This window comes from Tamandua tetradactyla, chromosome 7, assembly GCF_023851605.1.
Source record: "Tamandua tetradactyla isolate mTamTet1 chromosome 7, mTamTet1.pri, whole genome shotgun sequence".
Classification (NCBI taxonomy): domain Eukaryota; kingdom Metazoa; phylum Chordata; class Mammalia; order Pilosa; family Myrmecophagidae; genus Tamandua; species Tamandua tetradactyla.
Genome location: NC_135333.1, coordinates 37,697,242 through 37,722,719, shown reverse-complemented (window position 1 = coordinate 37,722,719; position 25,478 = coordinate 37,697,242). Strand labels below are relative to the sequence as shown.

At 48.5% G+C, this 25,478-nt stretch overlaps 1 protein-coding gene across 1 annotated transcript in view; it reads left to right on the top strand.

Annotated features, from left to right (window-relative positions):
* LOC143690422 (patatin-like phospholipase domain-containing protein 5) overlaps window positions 1–25,478 on the top strand; it is a 187,616-nt gene extending 162,138 nt beyond the window's left edge. Inside the window, 6 exon segments of the mRNA XM_077168189.1 lie at window positions 20,015–20,080; window positions 21,117–21,326; window positions 22,248–22,275; window positions 23,029–23,161; window positions 24,583–24,815; window positions 25,414–25,478. Coding sequence (XP_077024304.1) covers window positions 20,015–20,080; window positions 21,117–21,326; window positions 22,248–22,275; window positions 23,029–23,161; window positions 24,583–24,815; window positions 25,414–25,478 — 735 coding nt within the window.

The window sequence follows — 25,478 nt, the reverse complement described above, 5'->3', positions numbered from 1 at the left end:
GTTAGAAAAGGCATTAACAGTTTGCTTGGATGGTTGGCTGAAACATGGATCAAAAGGTGGCCGACATTACTGAGGTTGAAATGCCAGAACTGCCCTGGTATAATGTAGATGAGGGGATTCAGAGACTTAGAGAGATAAGCATGTTAGAGTAGATTTATCATGGAAACTCTGCTCATACACCCCAGGAATGTCTGGAGGATGCACCTTTTACCCTAACTCTGTGAAATAAATTTGTGAGAAGTACCATCATCCCTGAAGAGCTCTGTAGTTGTTCCCCTTCTCTGTAGGTCAGATATTACTGTGTAAACTGTCACTGAGCTGGAATCTGTAAACACAATGGGGATGACCGGATCCCAAGTTAGCAGAAGCCAGGTGGCAGCACTTAATTGCCCAGGACAAAATGGACATGGCTATCATAATGGAGAGCAGACTCAAAGTAGGAGTCAAAATAATCTGACTTGCAGACTCGTGGTGTTGGCTAGTAGATCATGGGGTAGCTAGAAGTACAATAGAGAGTCTACTAAATTCTTGTTTGAGCTCTATAAACAAAAGAGTTCTAGGTCAAGTGAACAGAAGTCCGAGTTGAATTCAAAAACAAACAGTCACAGCCCCTTAATAAATTTCCAGACTTGAGACAGTGTACTGATCCAGAGACTCTTGAATGAGGGGAAGGCCAGGTCCTTTTGGGGGAGAACTCTGTTACACTTTCACAAATTTATACTGGTAATCTTCTTTCAAGCCTTCCCCAAGGAGACCGACCAGCCTTTTGCTGATAGCAACTGTGCTTTGGGGAAAAGGAAATGATCAGATATTTGGGAGATTATTAGACACTGGTTCAGAAGTGACATTAATTTCAGGGGACCCAAAACGTCATGCTGGTCCCCCAGTCAGAGTGTGGTCTTATGGAGGTCAGTTGATTGATGGGGTTTTAGCTCAGGTCTGTCTCACAGTGAGTCCAGTGGGCCCCCGGACCCATTTTGAAGTTATTTCCCCAGTTTCAGAATGCATAATTGGAATAAACATACTGAGCAACTGGCAGTATCCCCACATTGGCTCTCTAATTCTTAGAGTGAGGGCTATTATGGTAAGAAAGTCCAAGTGGAAGCCACTAGAACTGCCCCTACCTAGCAAAATAATAAATCAGAAGCAATACAAGATTCCTGGAGGGATTTCAGAGATTACTGCCACACTTAAGGACTTGAAGGATGCAAGGGTGGTGATTTCCACCACATCCCCATTTAATTCTCCTATTTGGCCTATGCAGAAAACAGACGGGTCTTGGAGGATAACAGTGGATTATCGTAAGCTCAACCTGGTAGGTAAATCCAATTGCAGCTGCTATTCCAGATATAGTATCATTGCTTAACACATCAGCACATCCCCTGGTACCTGGTATGCAGCTATTGATCTGGCAAACGCTTTTTTTCTCAATAGCTATTAGTAAGGACCACCAGAAACAGTTTGCTTTCAGATGGCAAGGTCAGTAATATACTTTCACTGTCCTACCTCAGGAGTATATCCACTCTCCAGCCCTAGGTCATAATCTTGTCCACAGGAACTTGATCATTTCTACCTCCCACAAGACATCACACTGGTCCATTATATTGATATCATGTTGATTTGACCTAGTGAGCAAGAAGCAGCAACTACTCTAGATTATTGGTAAGGCATTTGTGTGTCAGAGGATAGGTGATAAATCCAACAAAAATAGAGGGGCCGTCCACATCAGTGAAATTTCTAGGTGTCCAGTGGTGTGAGGCATGATGAGATATCCATTCTAAGGTGAAGGATAAGTTGCTGTATCTGGCCTCTCCTATGACCAAAAAAGGCAAATGCCTAGTTGGTCTTTTTAGATTTTGGTGACAACATATTCCTCATTTGGGTGTGCTACTCTGGCCCATTTATCGAGTGACCAGAAAAGCAGCTAATTTTGAGTGGGGACCTGAACAAGTAGAGGCTCTATGATAGGTCCAGGCTGCTCTACAAGGTGCTCTTCCACTTGGACCATATAATCCAGCAGATCTGATGGTGCTGGAACTGTCAGTGGCAAATAGAGATGCTGTGTGGAGCCTTTAGCAAGCCCCTGTAGGAGATTCACAATGCAGACCCTGAGGATTTTGGGGCAAAGCCTTACCATCTGCTGTAGATAACTACTCTCCTTTTGAGAAACAGCTTTTGACCTGCTAGAAACTGAACACTTAACCATGGGCCACCTAGTTACCATGAGAACTGAGTTGCCTATCATGAGCTGGGTGTTGTCTGACCCACCAAGCCATAAAGTTGGGTGTGTACAGAAGCATTCTATCATAAAATTGAAATGATATAAATGAGATAGGGCCAGAGCAGGTCCTGAAGGCACAAGTAAGTTACATGAGGAAGTGGCCCAATACCATGGTCTACACTCCTACCTTCTCTTCCCAGACCAGAGCTATGGCCTCTTGGGGAGTTCCTTAACAGTGAATTGACTTGAGGAAGAGAAAACTCGGGCCTGGTTTACAGATGGTTTGGCATATGCAGGTACTACCTGAAAGTGGACAGCTGCAGCACTACAACCCCTTTCTGGGATGTCCCTGAAGGACACCTCCCAGTGGGCAGAACTTCAAGCAGTGCACCTGGTTGTTCATTTTGTTTGGAAGGAGAACTGACCAGAGGTGTGTTTGTATACTGACTCATGGGCTATTGTTAATGGTTTGATTGGATGGTCAGGAACTTAGAAAGAGCATGATTGGAAAATTGGTAACAAAGAGGTCTGGAGAAGAGGTTTGTGGATAGACCTTTCTGAGTGGGCTAAAAACATGAAGATATTTGTGTCCCATGTGAATGCACACCAGAGTGTGACTTCAGCAGAGGAAGGTTTTAATAATCAAGTCGATAAGATGACCCATTTTGTGGATACCAGTCAACCTGTTTCCCCAGTAGCTCCTGTCATTGCCCAATGGACTCATGAACAAAGTGGTCATGGTTGTAGGGATGAAGGTTATGCATGGACTCAGCAACATGGAGTTCCACTGACCAAGGCTGACCTGGCTACAGCCACTGCTGAGTACTCAATCTTTCAGCAGCAGAACCCCATAATCAGCCTCCAATATGGCATCATTCCATGAGGTGATCAGCTGGCTATGTGGTGGCAGATTGATTACATTGGACCACTCCCATCATGGAAGGGGCAGTGATTTGTTCCAACTGGAATGACACACACTGGATATGGGTTTGCTTTCCCTGCATGCAAAACTACCATCCATGGACTTACAGAATGCCTGATCCATCATCATGGTATGCCACAGAGCATTGCTTCTGATGAAGGAACACACTTCACAGCAAATGAAGTGTGGGAATGGGCACATGCTCATGGAATTCTCTGGTCTTACCATGTTCCCCAACATCCAGAGGCACCTGGATTGATAGAATGGTGGAATGGCCTTTTGAAAACTCAGTTACAATGCTAACTAGGTGGCAATACCTTGCAAGGCCGGGGTGATGTACTTCAGGAGGCTGTGTATGCTCTGAATCAGTGTCCACTTTATGGTGCTGTTCCTCCCATAGCCAGGATTCATGGGTCTGGGAACCCAGGGGTGGAAATGGGAGTGGCACCACTCACTATTACCCCTAAGGATCCACTAGGTAAATGTTTGCTTCCTGTCCCTGTGACCTTGAGCTCTGCTGGTCTACAGGTTTTAGTTCCAAAATGGGGAGTGCTTCCACCAGGAGAAACAACAATGATTCTATTGAACTGGATTCTAAGACTGCCCTGGTCACTCTGGGCTACTCATGCCCCTGGAACAACAAGCCAAGAAGGGGATTACTTTACTAGCTTGGGTAATTGACCCCGCCTATCAGGGGGAAATAGTATTACAACTACACAATGGAGATAAAGGAGAGTTTTCCTGGAATATAGGACATCCCCTAGGGGGATATATATAGGACAGTGTAACCTCTGTTTACACTACCATGCCCTGTGATTAAAATCAATGGAAAACTGCAACAGCCCAATCTAGGCAGGACTACCAATGACTCTTAAACTTCAGGAATGAAGGTTTGGGTCACCCCACCAGGCAAAGAACCACGGCCAGATGAAGTGCTTGCTGAGGGTAAAGGGAACATGGAATGGGTAGTGGAAGAAGGTAGTGATAAATGTGAACTATGGCCACGTGATCAGTTACAGAAATGAGGACTGTAATGCTGTTTTGCTCCTGTTATAGTATTTAAGTTCCGAGATATCAAGTTTAAGAATGAATATTACCCAAGGACTTGCACCCTATTCTGGGGATAATGTGTTTCCTGTTGTGTGTGGGGCAGTTGAGTATTATTAGGCAAGGAAAAACTGTGTCTGTTATTGTTTTCTATTTAGAGATTAAGTATGGTTTAAGGTAACGTGTATAGCTGCCAAGTTGACAAGGGGTGGACTCTTATGGTCAAGTTCACTTGTCAACTTGGCCAGGTGGTGGTGCCCGTTTGTCTGGTCAGGCAATTGCTGGCCTGTCTTATGGTATGAGGACATTTCATGGACATAAGTCATGATTTATGTCAGCTGCATCCACAACTGATTGCATTTCAGCTAAGAGGAGTGTCTTCTACAATAAGTGATGCTTAATCTAGTCACCGGAAAGCTTACAAGGAGGATTCAGAAGAGACAGGCTCTCTTCCTGCTTCAGCTGGTGAGCCTCTCCTGTGGAGTTCACACAGACCCTTAGTTGGAGTCATCAGCTTCATGGCCTGCCCTACAGACCATGGACTCTATGTCCCCACGGTTATTTGAGACACTTTTATAAATTTTATATCTAAGGACATTTCCTGATGATTCTGTTTCTCTAGAGAAACCTAGCTAGTACACTCCCGAAACCAATGAAACCTCCCCAAACCATAAAAGTTTGTAAAATCCTGGGGCCCAAACAAATTCTTAGTTATGATAGGAAGCATTGGGTCAAAAAGACTGTTAAACATATGCCCAAAGACAAATTTTAGGTATGTGACAACAAACCAAGAATTCTACTAGCTGTTTCCTTGTAAAACAAAGAACACATCTGGTTTTCAAAAGTTACTATGGAAACCTGTCGTCAGTAAAACTTTCCAATAAAACAGTCCGGCCCACTCCACTTAGTGCATGTCTCTTTCTTGGGCACATTCCTATTAACCTCTTTAACTTGTACTCTCTCTTCTTCTCTTTAATAAACTTTACTACTTATTCCTACTGGTGTTCTCTTCTCTCAATTCTTTTAGTGTCAAGACTAACAAACCTGGAATAGGACTTAGCTGACACCTTGCCAGCGTGGAACCAGTTGCACTATCCTCGGTGCTTTGGTGAAGATGAATTATACCAGATACCTTACCTGATAGGTAGCCAGGTACTTAAATTATACACAAAGTGGGTTTTGCTTCTCAGGAGGCATAGACAAGGGCCAAATGTTGCTTCTCTTAAAGGCCAAGAAGCACAAGGCTTCACATTAGTGGGGAGCGCTAAGCCTAATGCCTTACAGGAATCTGTGCGATTGCACCTTCAGAGGTAAGCCCTGGGGACCCTGGAGTCAGCACCAGCAATCACCAAAAGGCAGACTTACCACACCTCTGAAGGAAGGAAGGATCAAGCCATTGTAGAAAACAAGAAGCTGAAACAAACCAAGATCTGTAATTGCTCATGAAATGAAACCACTAGCTAGAACAGAGTCTGCCTGTCTTTTACTCCTCTAACCACTTATAAGCCTTCTCTAAACAAGCAGTTGCAGAGCTGAAAATCCACACTGCACAGAGGAAATGCTTTGATCAAATGGATTAAGTGAATGATGAACCAATTTATGACTTGCATTTCAGGTATATGGGTCTTCCCTATAGTGTATGCTCCTTAGCAAAAGCATCTGCGATGAACTTAAACTTCTGGCCCTTTGCCCCACAAGAGAGCCATGCTGGACCACAGGAGACAGGACAAGAGTTTCTGGCTCATTGATGTGTTGGGAAGGGACTAGACTGGGGTCTTCTCCAACACTGATATTCATCAGAACCATCTACAGGCTTGTTGATACCGACATTCTAGGCTCCACTCCCGAGATTCTACCACAATGGGTCTGAGTAGAATGCTATAGAATGCTACCTGCTATAAGCTCCCAGGTGATGCTGCTGCTGCTGCACAAAGGGCCAGACTTTGAGTGGTATTATGCTAGACAGAATTAAGCAAGATGGAACGCTGATTCATGGAGAGTTAGTCACGTAGGAATAGACAGGTGCTGGCTGCCTAGCAAAAGCTTTTGGAAACAAGAGAGGACAAAATGGGCTGTTGCAGTGCTGCTGGTCTGCTGGTTGGGTGGGCAAGGCTGCTGTTTTGAACAGACCTGTGTTAAGCATCAGCCAAATTAAATGGTATTTTGATATTGTTGGTGATCTTCTCCGTGCTGGGCCCCCTGGACAGAGACAAACATGACATGCTCCCACCCTTGTGTAGCCTCACTCTAGAAGTCCTCTTCATGATGGCGCATATATAGAACATGTTGGTGTGAGGGAGACACAGTGGAAGAATTCACTTGAGGAGGTAGTCATAAGTCAAGTCTTGAAGGATGTATAGGGATTATTTGAAGTTGAAACTGTCTGGAAATATTCAGGATTTACAGATGCTGTGGATCAGACCACCTAGTGCACATGGAGTCTGCACTACTCTGGGTCATGCACCAATCCAGCATCACTCACAGCCAATTTCTTTAGCGTATCATGAGCCCTGGTAGCTAACCTAGGACATCCCTCTCTGTGTTGCTTCCAAAACTAAACTTGACCACAACCAGAGATGTTAACTGCTTATGTCCATGACTTCAGCTTTACATTGAGAATCAGACACCACTGTGTTTTCTCTGTTGGACAATCTGGGGAACGAGATGCACATTTTTCTGGAGACAGGTGGTGGACATTGGCTGGAGGTATGTGTGGGGCTACTTTCTACAGTACTTGCTTATGTTGAAGAATAGGTGGAAACTGCTAAGTGTCTTTTTCCTTGTGCCCCTGGCAAGGCCTGTAAGCATGTGTTTAGTCTGTTCTAGTAGTGGGAGACAAATAGAGAGAAGAATGCACCACCCTGGAGATATTGAATGCTTTATGGCAAGACCAGACGAAGCCAGATGTCAAGGAGGCTGCCAGCCTTTGCCTCCCTCTGCATTGTTCAATTCAGTTGCCAGTAGCCACCTGTGGCTAATGAACCCTTAATAGGTGTCTAATCCAAACTGAGATGTGTAAAGCACATACCTGATTTTCAAAGGCTTAGCACTCATAAACAAACAACCAAAAAAGAATGTGAGGGTGAAATAATATATCCCCAGCAAAAGTGTCCCCCCAGTATCAACTACTGAAAGGACAAATTCCACTTGCTTACAACTCTGAAGGATGATAGAGACTGGAGAACGACTCCCAATATTCTCAAAGAAAAAGAACAGAAGTAATCTCCATGTGCAGATGGGAGATATTCTTCCTGGCCAGCCAGTCTGGGCCTCTCCCCATCCCTTGGTCCTGCACAGCTTGGGAGTTTTGCAGACACAGCATGGCCTCAGTCCCTTCTGGCACAAGTGGAGACTGTGGAGCCACTCACATCTGTGAGTTAGAACCTCATGCATATCCAGGCACAGAGACCCAAGTCTGTAGAGACCCAGAGTACAACACAAGCAGCTAAGAACTGCTGCATACAAAAGGGCCCCCAGGGGAATAAAAAATATGAAGAGAAACCAGAGCAGAACTGTTGATAAGAGGTGTCCACTCAGTCCATTCTTTATTGGCTGGACCACCTAAATTCAAAATGGACTTTTTTATATGACCCACCTTTCTGGATTGAGCCAAGCTGGGTTCCCAAGGTGGGATACTATAACAGGTAAGAAACCAGAGGCAGAACATCTCAAAGGAAAAAAAAAGTCAGGATTGTAACTGAATTGCAGTAAGATAGGACATGTCCCAGAACTCCAAATTGTAAGGAAAAGGGACCACTGAGTGAAGGAGAGAATTTAAATAAATCATATTAGCCTGGGATAAAATTGTGCTCAAACACACACACACACACACTCACACTCAAGAGAACAGACAGAGATTCCTACAAAAGGAAGGGAGGAAAGGAAGCTTTCTCCTGAATGGGAAACAACTGCACAAAAGGGGTAATCTTAAAAACTGTACCACATATCCAGGGCAAGAAGAATATGAAGAAAATCTGAGAAAATATGAACAGTTCAAACATGTGAAACTCTAAAAGTCCAGAATAAGTTGGACTAAGTGGTAAAGAAGAGCCTTAACACAAAACCAATCAAAAGTAAAACTCTAGAGAAGAGGCTGAAACTGACCCTGAGAGTTAACATCAAAATAATCAGATGTCCAGACAGCAGCAAAAAATTATGACATTCTAAGAAATGGAAAGATGTGGCTCAGTCAAGGGAACAAAAGAAAACTTCAGAGGAGACACAGAACTTAGAAGTTCAAACATCTCCTTAACCAAGGAGATTAAGGAAAATATGGATATAGAGCTAAATGATACTAAGAAGAGAATATGTGAGCATAAATCACTCAAATTTTAAAAGGAACATACATTATTGGGATGAAAGACAATAGTGGAGATTTAAACTACACTAGAGGCATACAACAGCAGCAACAGGCAGAAGAAAGAATCAGTGAACTAGAAGGCAGGAAAATCACAACCATATAGTCAAAGGAATAAATAGAAAAAAGAATAGAAAAAATTGAGCAGTGTCTCAGGGATATGAGTGATAGCATGAAACACATATGTGTTATGGCTGAACCAGAACAAAAACTGAAGGAAATAAAGACAGAAATCTGAGGAAATGATGCCCCCAAATATCCTAACTCTGTTGAAAGACATAAATATAAGTCCAAGAAGCAAAATGTACTCTAAACAATATAAATCCTAGTAGACCTACTCTGAGACATGTATCAGTCAGAATGTCAAATGCCAGCAATAAAGAGACAATTCTGAAAACAGCAATAAAAAGGTGACTGATCATGTACAAGGCATCTTCAATAAGACTAAGTACCCATTCCTCATCAGAAACCAGCAGGTGAGAGGGCAGTAATATGATACATTTAAGGTACTTAAAGAGAAAAACTTCCAGCCAAAAAGTCTTTATGTGATAAAACTATCCCTCATACATGAGAGTTTAAAATACTCCCTGATAAACAGAAAGAGTGAGTTCATCAGCAAAAGACCTGCCCTAAAAGAATTAATAAAGGGAGAGCTGCAGGTTGAAAAAGAAAAAAAAATTTTAAAGGAAAGGAGATAGTGGCATGGAGTAGTATGAATAAATGAGCTTTTCGGTAAAGGTAACTAAAAGAGTAAATGCAAAACCCACAGTACTGTATCTTCAATATACATCACTACTCTTTAATTCCTGTTAGAGTCAGAATACAATTGAACAAGAAAAAGGTATATTTCTTGATAATGGACATGCAAAATATAAAGACTTAATGTTGTGGCAAAGTCCCCTGAGGGATGGAAGAAAAAATATGAAACTATTACACCTTACCATCAGGGAATTCCCTGATATTGTGTCAAACTTTAGGGACACCAAAATCAATAGGCCATGCCGTCGATCATGAGGCTTCTTCTTGAGAAGCTTATGTAGGTAGTGGAGAAGCTTAGCCTACCTATAGGAATGCCTAAGAGTTACTTCTGGAGGACCTCCGTTGTGGCTCGGATGCGGCCTCAGTCTCTCTAAGCCCAACTCTGCAAGTGAAATCATTGCCCTCCCCCCTACGTGGGTCATGACATCCAGGGGTGAAAGTCTCCCTGGCGACGTGGGAGATGACTCGCAGGAATGAATCCAGACCTATCACCATGGGATCAACAATTCCATCCTGACCAAAAGGGAGAAAAGAAGTGTAACTAATAAAGTATCAGTGGCAGAGTTCAAATAGAGTCGAGAGGCTACTCTGGAGGTTGCTTTTACACAAGCTTCAGTTAGACCTTGCTACCTACCATAACCAGCCAATCCCCAACCAGGACCATTCCAGCAATCCTAAAGAACCCCTAGGGCAATATATAAGATTCCACAAGGGTTCCATGCACTAGAGTAACTTTCCAGAAACCTACAATCTCCAGATGGTTCCCTGGTCCAGATAAATCCTGAAACCTAGCCCAGCCTCTCCAGAACATCAGATAGTTCCATCTCCCTACCCCATATTAGTGTCAGACCCTTCCAATGTGAAAAATTTAGAATTGCCATAGCCCAAACACCCCTAAAGAGAGGGATGGAAAGATCAAAGGTGATGGTGGAGTTATACAGAGAAGATAGGATTTAACAAATGAATATGAATGCTGAATCTTTAAATTGATATCTCTTTTAGCCTCCAGTATTTTAGAGCAGCTAGAAGTAAAAACTTAAAATTGTGGAATTGTAACCCATGTCAAACTCTGAAATATGTTCTACGACTAATTGTGGTATTTTGAAATGTATAGCTTTTTTGAATATGTTATTTCTCACCAAGGAAAAAAGTCGATTGTGATGATAAAAAAAATATTTAAGCCCTCCAGCCTTCTATATTCTGGAGCAGCTAGAAGGAAAAATATGAGAAGATCGTATGGTAGCCCTTGACAGACTCTCAGATCTGTCCTGTAACTACTTGTTGAAGAGTGCTTTGAAAGCTATTGCTTTTTTTATTTCTTTGCTTTGCATATATATGTTATATTATACAATAAAAAGTTAAAAATTTAAAAAAGAGTTAATGTTGGACAAAAACAACATAAAGAGGGGCAACAGGGGTATGGGAGCAGAGAACGTGTATGCTGTTGAAGCTAAGTTGGTGTCTTTGCCAATTAGTAGACATTATAGATGTGGGGTGCATAATATAAACCCCAGAGTAGCCACACAGAACATACTTTTAAATTATACAGAAACAGAAATGAGAAAGGAATCACATACATCACAAAAGAGCAACTCTATAGAAAATGAGGTTGCAATAAGGGAATAGAGAGACAAACAATATATGACATATAGAAACCAAAGGACAAAGTGGTTGAAGTAAATATTGCATTTACAGTAATATTTTAGTTTGCCAATGAGCTGAAATTCAATACACCAGAAATGGACTGGCTTTTATAAAGGGGGACTTATTGAGTTACAGATTTACAGTTCTTCTCTTCCAGCTTCTGGGTTCAAACCACTTCTTTGGCCTCTCACATCTCACCCTCCCTGCATGGTCCAGTTGAGTCCTGCAGAGGAGACAAAATTGCACACAGCTGGTTCTGCCCATGCCTCTGAGCCAAGTCAGCACAGCTCAGGTGTGTTGTAGATTGCAGCCCCTGGGAAAGTCTAAGTGGCACCCTGGAGCCACCTGTGCACAGCCCTCTTTGATACAGGGGGGTGAATCTGAAACTTGGGGCTCCCAGAATACAGGGAACAACTGATGTCAAAATCTCCAGATCCATTTTCCAGGAATTTGGTGGTCCCAGGCCTCCCCCTTCCTCCCAGTCTCAGCTGCAGGTTACAACTGTCGTCTGCCCAGTTAGGAGCCCCCCTAGACCCTGGGACCAGCCAGCCAACAAGACTGCACCGCCTGATAGGGGCTTCCTGACAATTAGGAACAAAGTCACGCCCTGCTGGCTGTGCCTTGGTCCAGTACAGCAATCATCAGGCGGAATGAAGAGTAAAATGCTAAGGGAGCCAAGATAAATGGGACTAATAAGGGGCATTGCTGCCTTCCTAGGGAACTTTGGTCCCAACAGTGCCTCCCTACATGGGCCCCAGGTGGTGCTCTTCCTCACTGGGCAGGCCTATCACACATCTACACGTTTGCTGGGGGGGGGGGGGGGGGGTACGTCTAGAGGTGAGGGCCAGCCAGGTGCAAACCCCCACACCTAGGTCAGAAGAGATAATGGGGGATGTCCAGGCACCCGCTGCAGTCCCCAGGAAGGGTCCCCACGATGCTGAAGGAGGGAGAAGAGTCAACTTCCACTTTCACTTCCCCATCTTCTCCACCAGACCAGATCACAGCATCTGACAAGCTAGGACCCCAAATCAGGTCTGTCCTGGAAGACGCTGAGGGTTGGTCACAACCAGCTGCTGCAGGGCTCCCAGGGGGATTCGTCGAGACGACCAAGGGTGGGGCAAGGTGACTCCAAACCCATCCAGTCCCAGGAAGACAGGAGGTGCCCACCCAGTGACCCGTGAAAACTCCCCTCCCAGCGGGAGCCAGGGCTATAGTCTTTTGGCCATGCAGCCCTCCCAGCGTTTCTAGAGTGGGACCGCGGGGACCACTCCCATCCTATGCTCCCCGGTCCCACACTTTGCTCTGCTGCTCTGGGAGGACCTCTGCGGTGCGGTAGGAGGTTAAATCGTGAGTGTCTCCGACTCTGCAAGGCCTAGCTCCGGGCCGGACTAGCTCAAAGTTCTCGCGCAGGGAACAAGGACCCCCGCCCTTGGTCGTGCCTGCGACAGAACGCCTAGCGCGAGGTGAGAGGACGCCGCGGAGGATGGTCTGTCCGGCAATGGCAACCTGGCATGCACCCGCAGTGCCCCTCTCCAGTACCGGCTCCTTGGGGCGTCCCAGCACCGGGAACCACGGCGGCGGCGGCGGCCCCGGCTCAGGCAGCGCTCCGCAGGGCAGCGTGCGGAGAAGCCGAAGAACACGAGGGCATCGCGGAGGAGGTGCGGGGCGTGCTCGCTCAGACAGCAGGTCACCCCGATGTGGTAAAAGTTCAGGAAGCCGCAGCCCAAGAAGGACAAGCTCTGACCACACTCGGGGGCGGGTTTGCTGCAGCTCTGCCAGATGCAGGTGAGCCCACCCCCAGCCCCTGCTTAACCTCCCCAAGTCCAGAGAGTGTTTGCCAAACTCAAAAGTCAGGGAAAGTCCTGGAGAAAAATGCTTTCCCCTGAACTCCCTGTATCCCAGAGGAAGTCTCAACTGGCACAACCAGATTCTTAGCGTCCTTTCGAAACTTAATCTCCCTGAAGGAGGCACCAATATGTAAATAGAATTTAAGGTCTTTGCTTCCTTCCTCGTAATTTTTTCTTTGGTTGTCTTGGATTCATAGCCAGCAGCAAGACTTTTTTCCATTTATGATAGTGACCAGAAGTTTCCATTTTAGAGTTTCATTTGTAAGCAAGCACTGTGAATATCATGCGCTGGGGGTGTGTGTGGCAGGTGTGGCGTTTGGGAGGCTCAGGACCAGTTGACCCAGGTGCCCTTAGCAGGGCCTACAATGCTACCTACCCTCTGTGTCCACACTCTCTGCTGTGACCTGCACAGTACCTGCTGAACTGTTAGTCTTGCCCAGAGTTTATAAGCAGTGGATGCAGCAATGAAATCCAATCTCCTGGGCCCTCCTGTCCCTGTTGAAGGGGACGAGCACCCACCCTTGTTGTTTCCAAGGCCCATGTGGAGATAGAGGATGTGGCCTTTGGAGTCCAGCTGAGGTGAGGCATCTCCCTCTCTCGGCTTGGTTGGGGTTGCTGTCGGGTTCAAAATGTCACAAGGGCAGGCTAGAATTTTACCACTGAACCACCCATGTGCGGCTTGGTTTTAGCAAATGAGCCCTTAAGAAATTTCAGCCAATGGTGTTGCACTTCCATCTACATGGACAAATGATCCTAACCAAATCAGCCTGACAGTTTATTAGTGTCCTTCTTTCCTAGGAAAAGAACCAATTATTATATTCTATTACTCAGAACCTTGGTGATTCCAAATTTGAATTCAATAACCTTTGAAGGATGATAAGCCTAATACTTGCAACCTGGAAGAGACTAATAGAGATCCAAATATATAATCCAACTGATGTAAGGCCTTTGTTCTGACCTCTTTAGTGAACTCCTTTATTCCTGAATCTCCAAATGACTCCACTGGGTACTAATACTTCTTGGCCGAAGCGCCTGGTGTGGTTTGCCTCATGCACTTTAGGATTAACATTCTGAGAGCTGTCTGTACACTTAGTCCCTGTCCCTATAGATCACCAGGGCTGGAAGTTCTGACTCAGACTGAAGCTCTAAATTGAGGCTACTCGTTTACTCAGGCCTGCTACCCAGGGGAATCACTGACTGACTGTCTATGTGAACAGTCAGAGCTGTGTTCCCATCAGCGGGAATCACACAAATAGAAAAGACTGTAAGATCCCTATCAATAACTCTGGCAGAAGTTACTAATGTACCACCTGTGCCCCAGATGGACAGAGGTCAGTCTCAACTCACTGGCACAAGTAGTGATGGGCAATCACATTGCTTTAGATTTCAATGTTGGCTGCTCATGGTGGCATTCCCATTACTAATAATTACTGTTGTGCTGTCATCAATGAAACAGGCAATGTGGAACAGCCTAAAGGTAAACACTATTTGACTTGCTAGGGCTGATCCTCATGGCCCAGAGCCCTGCTGTGCCCTGATTTTTGCAAAGAACCCTCCACTCTGTGCCACCGTCCTTGTCCTTCAGGCCCGCATGCCCTCCAGCCTGGCCCCTCTGGACTTCTCCAGCCTGGAATATCTGCTCCCCCTCCCTGCCTCCTGCCTCCACCCCTTCTCTCCAGGCAAGGAAGCAAGGAGGCCTGCAGAGGCCCAGGTTAGCCATTTGCTGCTTGAGTGCTCTTGGGTTCCTGGTTCATGTCTCAGTTCTTTCAACTGTGAAATGTGGTTAGGAACCCCACATGTCCCACAGAGGTGTAGTGAAGATTAAATGAGGTGATCTAGGAGAAGTGCTGAGTCCAGTGCAGGGAGGAGGAACATACCTGCACAGGTGAGTTGTCATCGGTTAGGGCTCCCCACAAAGCCTCTCCTCATCTCCACCCCCTGCTACCATAGAAAGGGGACCCCGGGCGCTCTGTACTGTGCTGCAGCGTGGGATTGCTAAGGGCCTGGCCCAGTTGCCTGCTCCTTCCTCTGTCCTGGGGAGGAGGCAGGGAAGGGCACGAGCATCAGACCCAAAGCAGGACCTGGGTTCAAGTCCAGCACTTTCATTTCTTCCTAGGCTTGATGTCACCACCCTTATTTTGGTACATCAGGTACATGTTGTCTGCTTTATTTCATTCATTGCCCCTTCCTCACCCATCTCTAGTTTCCTTGCCTTCACTACTCATAAGACTGCTATTAATTTATGATCTTCTAGCCACCTTTCCAGCCAGTTACCATATTATTAAATTAAAATATGTATATATAGGGCGGACCACGGTGGCTCAGCAGGCAAGAGTGCTTGCCTGCCATGCCAGAGGACCCGGGTTAGATTCCCAGTGCCTGCCCATGTAAAAAAAATAATAATAAAAAAAATAAAAATAAAATAAAAAATATATATACACACACACATTATATATACAAAAGAGGTGGGGAGTGCAAGGGTAGTTCAGTGGTAGAATTCTCGCTTGCCATGTGAGAGACCTGGATTCAATTCCCAGCCCATGCACCTCCCAAATAAACAAAGAAACCAACAAAAACAAACAAAACATTCAACTAATGGTGCTACAATAACAGGATTCTCATGGAAAAAGAATGAAATGTGACCCTGCCATACAGCATACAAAATATATATATACACAGAAGAGAAAATATAAATAGTAATGCTTTGGGAGTGTTTTTATTTTAATGCTTGCATAAATGGTGTCATTCAATAAATTTCATTCTGCTTTTGCCTGTCACTTCCAAGGCTGTATTTCTCAAAGTGCCCCACTGTTTTGGCTAATCCATTCCCTAGCCAGGGACACCCACAGTGGTCTGGGGTCCAAGGAGACGACTGGGTCATCTCTGGCCCATTGCAGACAGCTCTGTCATCAGCGTCCTCTGCAGCACACTTTGGTGCACAGGGGGACTTCTCTGCAGGTTTTAATTTCTCTCTGTGCCCCGGGCTTGGTTTCTATAACCTCTGCCCAATTTTCAGTGTTGTGGACAAGTTGTTTGGCATCTCCGAGCTTCTTTGTTGGTGGGTAGGTACCTGAGCCTCTCCAGGCTGGGTGTCCCCAGCTGTAGGTGGGCATGGTGAGCCCTATACCCATAGCTGTGTGATCTCAACTGGCAGCTGAAAGAAAGTACCTGGAATCTACCTTTGCCTGCAGGTAGACCCCTGGTGCTGCTGGCCCCTGACAACCCCTGTCTCCACGGTTGGCAGTTCACCGTGGCGGGTCTGTGTTTGAGGGTGCAAAGCAATCAGGGGAAATGTCTCTGTGGGTCCTTGCATCAAAGTCTTTTCATATTATACTGAAAATCTACAATGAATAGAGGGTGGTAAGGAGTTTTGGGAAGTCACTCAAGTGTGGGGGCGCTGCCTGGAACCCAGACCTTCCTCCCACATCTCTGCCTGGTCCTTGTACAAGCACAGCTGCAGAATTAAAAGTAGGCTGACCCAGAAGGCCAGGTGAGGTGGGTCCAGCGCTGTCACTTCCTGGCTGTCACTTTGCCCCCCATACCTCAGATCCTCCCTGGGCTGTAAACAGGTATGGAATGTTTTTGCCAAGACTACCAGAGATCAAACCAAGATTAGACCCCTCGCCAGGAGTTCAGTCACCTGGAAATCGGGAACTGCCATCTGGAGATGGGTCCTGGTGGCCCACAACCTGCAGCCACACCTGGGGCGCACCCCAGAGGGTGGAGTGGGGATCGCGTCCCGGGGCCTCATTGGCTGGGGCAGCAGGTGACACAGCCCGGGGCGGGGCAGGGGTTACCTGGCCCTTGCCTGGGTCTCCCTCCCTGGAGCCACACCCTGGCCCAGTCTTGGCGCTAAACACTTTGGGATCTCCGAGGCCCCATCACAGCCCTTTCGGGACCGCTCTCCCTTACTGGCCCTGGCCCGGCCCCACCCGCCATGGGCTGCTTCTTGGAGGAGGAGGGCAGCTGGAGTCTGTCCTCCAGCTCCAGCTTCCTGGGTCTCTACCATGTGGGCATGACCCAGTGCCTGCGCGAATGCGACCCGCGCCTCCTCCAGGGCGCCCTCCGCTTCTACGGCTCCTCCTCGGGAGCACTCAACGCTGTTGCTATCATCTGCGGCAAGTCGGTCGGTGCATCCCGGGCTTTTGCGGGCGCGGAGGGGCTGGGAACCGGCGGACAGACCCTAACAGGAAGCTGATTAGGGACGGGAGGAGGGTGGGTGCGCAGGGGCCGTGGGTTTTCACAACTCCTTCCTGGAGCTTTGTCCTGTCGTTCTTACAACCAGCTTATCCTCCTTGGCCCCTTATGAGAAGCTGCGGGCTTGGGACTGTGGTTCCCCCATGGAGCAGAGGAGAGAGTTGAGACCCAGAGCCAGGAAGTCTGATCCCAGGGCCAGCTGGGGATAAAGACGGACAGAGGGTTTGAACCCAGATCTGGGCACAGACATCCTGCACGGGGAAGGCAAGGGCCCTAGGTCCCCATTGCACCTAGTGGGGAGGACGGCCCTGCGGGGCTGAAGAGTTCTTTGCACCCATGGAGCACATCAAGCAGCAGCTACAAGACAAACTGCCCGGCAACACTCACGTCCTGGCCTCCCAGCGCCTGGGCATCTCGCTGACCCACTGGCCCGACGGACGCAACATCATAGTCACCGACTTTGCCACCCGTGCTGAGCTCATCCAGGTGAGCAGGTGCTCATCCAGGCCCGGCAGACAGGGGATGGCTCCCTTGCTCACTGAAGTGACTTCTGGTTGCTTCCCTGGGCTGGCATGTCCTCAGGAGGTAGGGTGAGGTCGGGGAGAGGGGTATAGTAACTTTTTTTTCCTGGTTTTGTGGGTTTGTTTAAAAATGAGGAAAGTGAGGTACAGAAAGGGTGGTGACATCATGCGGGGAGCAAAGGGCGGGCTCAGCCTGCAGTGAGGAAGCCCCTGGTGGCGCACAGAAGGACAGGGCAGGAGGGCCAGGGGCAGGGTCTTCAGTCAGGGCCCCCTACAGCCCTGCTGTTTCCAGAGTGATGCCTGCCACCACCACCCCCCTAGCCCCTGGAGGCCCTTTCCGGCATGTGGGCAAACATTTGTTGACTGTGTATTATGTGCCGGTCACTGTTGTAGGCACAAAATGGACAAAAATCTCTGTTTTCTGGGAGCTCATACTCTAATGTGGTAGGAGAGGGGATGCAGGAACATAGAGAGTGACCACATCTCTGAGTAATGAATCAAGAAATAATTCAGTACTGAAGTAAATCAGGGAGCATGATTGAAAGTGCTCAGGGAGGGAAAGAGGCCCTGCCCTTCCTACCTGCCAGGTGCCCACTGTGGGGATGGATGGCCAAGGGGACCCAGTAGGGGCCCAGTCCCTAGAGAGCTCAGATGGAGGGGGGCACATCTCTACCCTATACAGCCTCAGATGGAGGTGTGGGTCCTGTGCTGCCCCACCTCAGCTCTGCTCCCTTTGCCATTGGGGTCTGTGACTTCTAACTGGATAGGGTCCCTGACCTAGAGTCTGATTCATCTCATGCCCCAGCACACTGCAGGGGGCCTGGCACAAAGGAGGTGAGTCTGTGCCGATGAGGACACGGGTGTTGGATTCTGAATGTGGCCGGGGAAGGAGGGATGCCTTGCTGTGGGCTGATGCCCAGGGACCCCTGAGAAAGCCAGCTGGGAACCCTGAAGTATGTTCCAGTGTCCTCGTCTGTAGGGCACTGTTGTAGTTTTGCTACCGCTGCCAGAATGTAATATACCTGAAATAGTTGGCTTTATAAAGGGGGTATTAAGTTACAAGTTCACAGTTCTAAGGCTATAGGAATGTTGAACTAAGGCATTAGAGAAAAATACTGTGACTCCGAAGAAAGGGCTGGATGGCAACTGGGTTTCCTCTGTCACGTGGGAAGGCACATAATCAGCATCTGCCGGTCCTTTTTCAGCTTCTCTCTGGGGCAAACACTGGATTTGTTTTCTTAACTTCCCTTGGCTCTTTCCAGGTCTGGCTTTACAGTACTGTGGGTCCTTGCTGAGCCTCTCATGGAAAGACACATAGTAATGTCTGCTGTTCTCTGGTTCCTGCCTAGCTTCCGTCCCCTCTTTTAGCGCCTGGTGTCTCCTGGGGCTTCTGTATCTCCAAACATCTGTGACTAAACCATATCCCAAACTATTTCCCCTTTTAAAAGACTCCAGAAAACTAATTAAGACCCACCTTAAATGGGTAGGGTGACACCTCCATAGAAATAATCTAATCAAAAGACCTCACCCACAATTGGGTGTATTGCATCTCCATGGAAATAATCTAATCAGAGATTCCACCCTACACAACAGGTCTGCACCCACAAGATTGGATTAGGAAAAAGAACATGGCTTTTCTGGGGTCCATAACAGTTTTAAATCAGCACAGGCACTCAGTGCAGGGCCCCATACAAAGCAGGTTCTCTGGAACCCTGAGCTGCTGTTTCTGTTATTACTCAGTGGGACTGAGGCTCTCACCTGGATCTCCATTGGGTTAAGGCCAGGACAGGTTCTGTGTCTCCCAAGAGGGTTCAAGGGATGTCTCCAGGTGCTCTGTGAGAAAAGGTTTTATATTTCATGAGCTTGGTAACCTCTAGGCTGATGGTTCTCCACCAGGGGCAATTTCGTCCCCCAGGGGACATTTGTCAATGTTGGTGATCCAGAATGTCGGGCAGGCTACTCCTAGCACCTAGCAGGCAGAGGCCAGGGATGCTGTCCAACATCCCCCAGTGCATGGTCGGCCGCCACCATCCAGCCCTGTTGTCAGTAGTGCCAAGGTGGAGAGACCCTGCTCGATGTTAAGTGTCTTTTTTACTGTAGGACTCATCAGGACCTTTACGGATTGCATGGAGAGGGTTTCTCAAATGGGTAGAGAAGACAGGTTCTCTTGTTCGAGGTGCATGTAAATGGATCCTTGTCCAGGAAACACACTTTGCCAAACAGCCTCGATTGTTGGTGGAGAATCCCTGCTGGAAGGATGAGGGAGAAACAGTACTTGCTACCTTGGTTGACCCTTAATTAACAACCAAAACAAACAAAAAAAAACCTGCAGCAGGCTCGACGCACCCAGAGTGCTATGCACAGACACCTCTTCCCCAGCCTCAGGTCTCCATGCACTTAGGGCTGACCACACATGTAGGGAGGCCGTGCTGGGGTGAGAAACCGCATCCAGGGAGGGTCATGAACACGGGAATTCCTCCCACCTCTTCCTTTTCTCAGGCCTTACTTGGTCCCTTATATTTTCCTTTCTACTATGGGGTGATTCCCCCCAAATTCAAAAGGGAGGTGTTCTAGTTTGCTAGTTGCCAGAAAGCAATATACCAGAAACAGAATGGCTTTTAAAAGGGGGAATTTAATAAGTTGCTCGTTTACAGTTCTAAGGTTATGAGATTCTCCAAATTAAAACAAATCTATTAAAATGTCCAATCCAAGGCATCCAAGGAAAGATACCTTGGTTCCAGAAGGCCGATGACGTTCAGCGTTTCTCTCTCAGCTGGAAGGACCCATGGCGAACATGGTGACAGTCTGCCAGCTTTCTCTCCAGGCATTTTGTTTCACAAAGCTCCCCGGGAGGCATTTTTGTTCTTCATCTCCAAAAGGCACTGGCTGGTGGACTCACTGCTTCGTGGTTCTGTGGCTTTCTGTCATCCTTCTCTGCTGTCTCAGAATCTACCAATGTCGCTGTCTGGTGGACTCTGGTTTTCTTGGCCTCGTGGCTCTGCTCGGCTCTGCTGTGATGTTCTTGTTCTCAAAAGGCATTCTCTCCAAAAATGTCTCCTCTTTTATAGGATCCTAGTAAACTAATAAAGACCCATGTAGAATGGGTGGAGACATGCTCCATCTAATCATGTTTAATACCCACACTTGATTGTGTCACATCTCCATGGAGATAATCTAATTAAAGTTTCCAACATACAATACTGAAAAGGAATTAGAAGAAGCCATTGCTCCCACAAGGTTGATTAGGATCAAAACATGGCTTTTCTAGGGTTCATAAACCTTTTAAACCAGCACAGGAGGTAAGTGCCCTTGGGAGGATCGATGACCGAGCCCCTGCCTTGTGCTCTGAGCAGCCCTGGAACATACTCTTGGGGGTTGGGGAAGGGGGAGCCCTGCACTCCTTAAGCACTTACTCATGTGCTAGGCCCTCCCTACTCTCCTCTGGGGGCTCAGAAGCCTCCTAGGGTAGAGTGGTCCCTGTGACCAGGGGAGCCAGAGGTACCAGCTATAGCCTGTTCTCAGCTGATGGCTCTGTGGCAGCACAGGGATAGGGCAGGCATCCCAGGGAGCAGCGACGCCCACCTACCCACCCACACTGCAGCACTACATCATTGGGGCTCTGAGCAACAACATGCCCTTTGAGAGCCCCAACTCCACCATCACTGTGCTCCCCTACCACGGAACCATGGATATCTGTCCCCAGAGCATGTCAGCCAGCCTGCATGAGCTGAATGCCTTCAATGTCAGTTTTCAAGTCTCCACCAAGAACTTCTACCTAGGGGTCATAACTCTCTGCCCCCCAAAGCCCGCAGTAGGTCTGGTAGCCCCTCGCAGGGCATAGGGGCTTGGCCATGACCAAGAGCCCCGAGTGTCAGGCTCCGAGCCCCTGGGACCGCCATACTAGCCTTAGGGCAGTGAGGCCACATGTACCAATTTGCATAACCAAGGAGAAGTTGAGCAAGACTGGCCTCCAAAGTCTGGGCTGAGCCGTGTTCTGTGTATACTTTCTCTCCCTGGAAGGGAGTTAGGACCAACACTTCCAGCAAGGGTGCAGAAAAAAGCTACCTCTGCTGAGCTTGAGTTCCAGCCCTGGCTTTCCCTGCGACAGGCCAATGAGAGGGCACTCTGTCATCCCTGTTTCACCTGTGTCCTGGCCTCCTCCATCCTTTCACACCTCTTGTGTTTGCAGAGTACTTTGCCAGTGACAAAATAAGGTCATAGTCACTTATTTTGAGGCTCCTACAGCCAGAGGTGGGAAGAAAGTATCAGCCCCATTTTACTGACAAGGAAATAGTAGTTTCCAGGGAGGAGGCATGGCCATCCTGAGGTCACATAGTGAAGGGACATGGAGCCCCTTCCTGGGACAAGGGGCCACCAAGAGGGGTTCTGACTGATGGGCAGGCGTGACTCCTGGGTTCCTTTGCCCATGTCAGACTTATCCCAGAAATGAACATTGAAGGGCAAAGGACCCTCTGACCTAAAGTCAGAGATGACAAAAAAGAGATGACAGCCGAAGGCAGAGCAGCTACATTGGGGGTGACAGGAGGGGGAATAAGGTAGGCACGATAGTGGGTAGAAATGGCTGGATCTGCACTGAGCCTCTGAGGTCCCAGCTCCGGGCTCCAGAGCCCTGGACACATCCCTGCAGCCACCTGGGGGCACCAGAGAGCCGCTTCCAGCCAGCCCCTCTCTGGGACGGGACTTGGTATCTGACTGGGGCTGCCCTTTACAGGCCTCTTTTCATCCTTACACCTGCCCAGGTAGGTAGGTCCTGTAAGTACCCCAATTTACAGGGGAAGCAGCTGAGATTCCTGGAACGGACTTCTCTGCCACATGGCAGGTTTGGGTGGAGCCAGACCCCTAGTCTGTGTCTAGGCAGCAGAGGCCAGAGCCAAGGTTGCTGGTGTGGGCCGTGGCCTGAGCCATGGTTGGAGGTCAGGTTTTGGTCCCCCTGTGCTCCCCTCCCTGTCCTCATGACCCATGGGCTCGCATGCTGGTCTCTTCTAGTCATCAGTTCAGTGAAGCAGCTGCTGTTGTGAATGATAGTCACATGGTGCTGTTATGGTGGCAGGTGTGGTGGGGGGGACTTGTTACATCCTGGGGCCCTTGACTGACTTCCCAGAGGGTCAGAAGGGATAGAAAAGGCTCAGAACTAACAGGCCTTGAGTCCATCCTGGCCCTGCTCCAACCTGGCAATGGTCCTTACACAAGTGAGTTCTCCACTCTGAACCTCTGTTTCCTCATCTGTGTAAAGGGCACAACATGCACATCTCATGGACAGTAGCAAAGTATCCCATGCTGAGGGCCTAGCTCCCTGCTGGCATATGGTAAGGGCTTGACTAATGATTACTTCCTCTGCAGAAGGGGTTCACCTTGTGGAGACTGTGTGAGATGGGGACAGGCCCTGGCTGCCTGTCCTCAGGGTGACATTGAAAGGAGCTGGCTGGAGGGTTGGGTAGTCTCCCCTCCATTGGCCACCAAGTGGACTGGGCCATACTGGGCTTCTCTTGTAGCACTGAGGAGAGTATGTAAGAGGGACCCCAGCATCTGGGCCTACTTCTCCCCACTGGGGCTTGGGTGGGCTCTGAAGTACCTGCTGCTACCCTGCATGCTGCCCTTTAAGTATGTCTACTTCCAGAGCAGAAGGTAAGGCCAGGCCAGGGGTCCCAGGAAAGGACTGGCTTGTGGACAGAGTTGTGGCAGAGACCAGCACCCATGGCAGGAAGGGCAGCTGACATACTGGATGGCAGAGCTGGGTCGGGGTAGAGCTTAGCTGCTTTCCCTGTTATGCCTGGGTTGGCATGTGCCTTGGTGCCTGGTGGGCTTCCTCAACATGGGCCCTAAGGGGAGGCCATAGGGTACCAGGTATGGGAACTTGATCAGCCTGGCCCTGCCCCTTCCTGTCTGTGTGATATTTGGCCCACATCTCCATCTCTCAGAGTCTCAGAAATATAATATGCTGTTCAAGAGGATAATGCTAGAAGTAGATCTGGCTCAGATTTAGTGTGTGGCTAGGACCAGATCTCTTGACCACTCTGAACCTTAGGTTCTATTTCTGTAAAACAAGGCCCTTCCAGGTTAGGTTAGCTATGCTTTAACCCACACTGTTCTAACTGTGATGAATGACGTAGTCTTCATCATTTGTCTGTTCATTCCAGCAAGAGTCACTGAGGCCTTATCAGGGGTCAAGTGCTCACTGAGGACTAGGAAGGCAGCATAGATCCAGACTCCATCACTGGCCTCATGGGCCCATCATGTCCACAAATCATCACACATGCACCCTTGCCTCCACACCTCCGACTAAAGCTCCAGGAGAAGTCCACACTGGCTGTGAGCTGGGATAGTTCACACTATAGGTCAGGAAGGCTGCCCAACACTGGTGACTTTTGAGCTATAATCTGAAGGATGTGTAGGAGTTCTCTAGTCATAGAGAGAAGGAAGAAGCCTTCCAAGAAATGGGACAGTATGTGCAAAGTTCCCAGGACAGAAAGGAATAAGACTCATTCAAAGAGCAGGAAGGGAGTTCCTTGCACCTTGAGCAAAGAGCTGGAGTGCTCTGTGAGGTGGGCCTGGGGAGACCAGTGAAGCCAGGGGGGGTTTGAGCAGATGTGTACATTAAGTTCAGATGTAGGTTTTAGGAAGGCCACTGACAGCTGAGTGGAGAGTGAATGAAAGGGTGCAGGTTGAGACAAAGGATGTCTTTTGGGAAGAAATACTGAGCTGATATGGGGCCAGGAAGGAGAGCAGGGGAAAGAAGGATCGGGGACCTGGAAGAGGTCAGGAACTGCTGTGGGTGGTTGTGATTAGGTGGGGAAGGGTGGGACGTGGGATTCCATGGAGTTATGACCCAACATGACATGTGAGGAAATTGAGCCTAAGAGGGGTTCCATATCCTGCCCAAGCCATGAGGCTGAAAAGCAAGGGAGCCAGGCTGAACCCCAAGACTGTCCTTCTGACCCCTGGTTTCCCACTCTCTGTGCTCTGTGGAGTTCAACCCTAAGGGCCTGGCTGCTTCCACTAAGTTCAAGTCCATCATGGATCATCCCTGACCCCTTACACCACTGCAGGTGTCTCTGTGGTCCCAAGCTGTTCTATGGTGGCGGGCAGCGCTGCTTGTGTCATTCTGACCCCTCCCCCATGGCCTGTGGGCCTGGTGTCCTGACTCGGAGGCCCCAGCACTCTGCTCCAGGCCCTGTGGATTATGGGTACAGCTGGCTGCATGCCGGGGTGTACCCAGGAGTTGCTGATGCTGGTCCATCCTCCAGGGTGGCCTGGCTGCCGGAGATGCCTGCAGACCTTGGTAAGCTACAGGGCTTGCTAAGGAGCTGGACCCTTGAGGTCTACTCCACGATGAAGACCCAGCTCAGGCCGGTCAGGTGACGCGGGAAGAAGGGCCTGTGGGCCTGGGCCTCGAGTCCTACAGTGTGGAGCAGAAGGGGCTGTGCTCAGTGGGAAAAAGTACCCACGGCTTCCCTGGACCCTGGGCCAGGCATTCATACCCATGCCCTTCTGTCCATCTCTCCATGAAGCCATTTGTACTTATGTTTTGTGCCCTGCTGGGTGCTGGACGTGGGGGGCTGACCACCTGCCTAGTTCAGTCTGAGCGAGCTGCCTGGTGACCTCACTAAGGCGAGGCCCACAGAGGGCCAGTTCCCTGCTTTGCCAGCTCCCTCCTTCCAGGTGGCCCACGGCAGGCCAGGCCAGGCTGGCCCCACTCCCACTGGTTGTCAGTCCTCCCCCACCCACTGAACAGCCATTTTTAGAGCAATAAAAACAGCTCAGCTCCCAGGGAGTCCCCATACATGGGGGATGGGACTGCCCTATCCTGGCTTCACTTGCTCTTTAGGAAATGCTGAGGCTCTCAAAACTTGCATTAATGGCTTTTGACCACTCTGCAGGCTTCCAGTCGCCAGGCCCTTGGAAGCAGGGCCCCTCCGGTTTGGAGTCTCAGCTCTCCCATTGA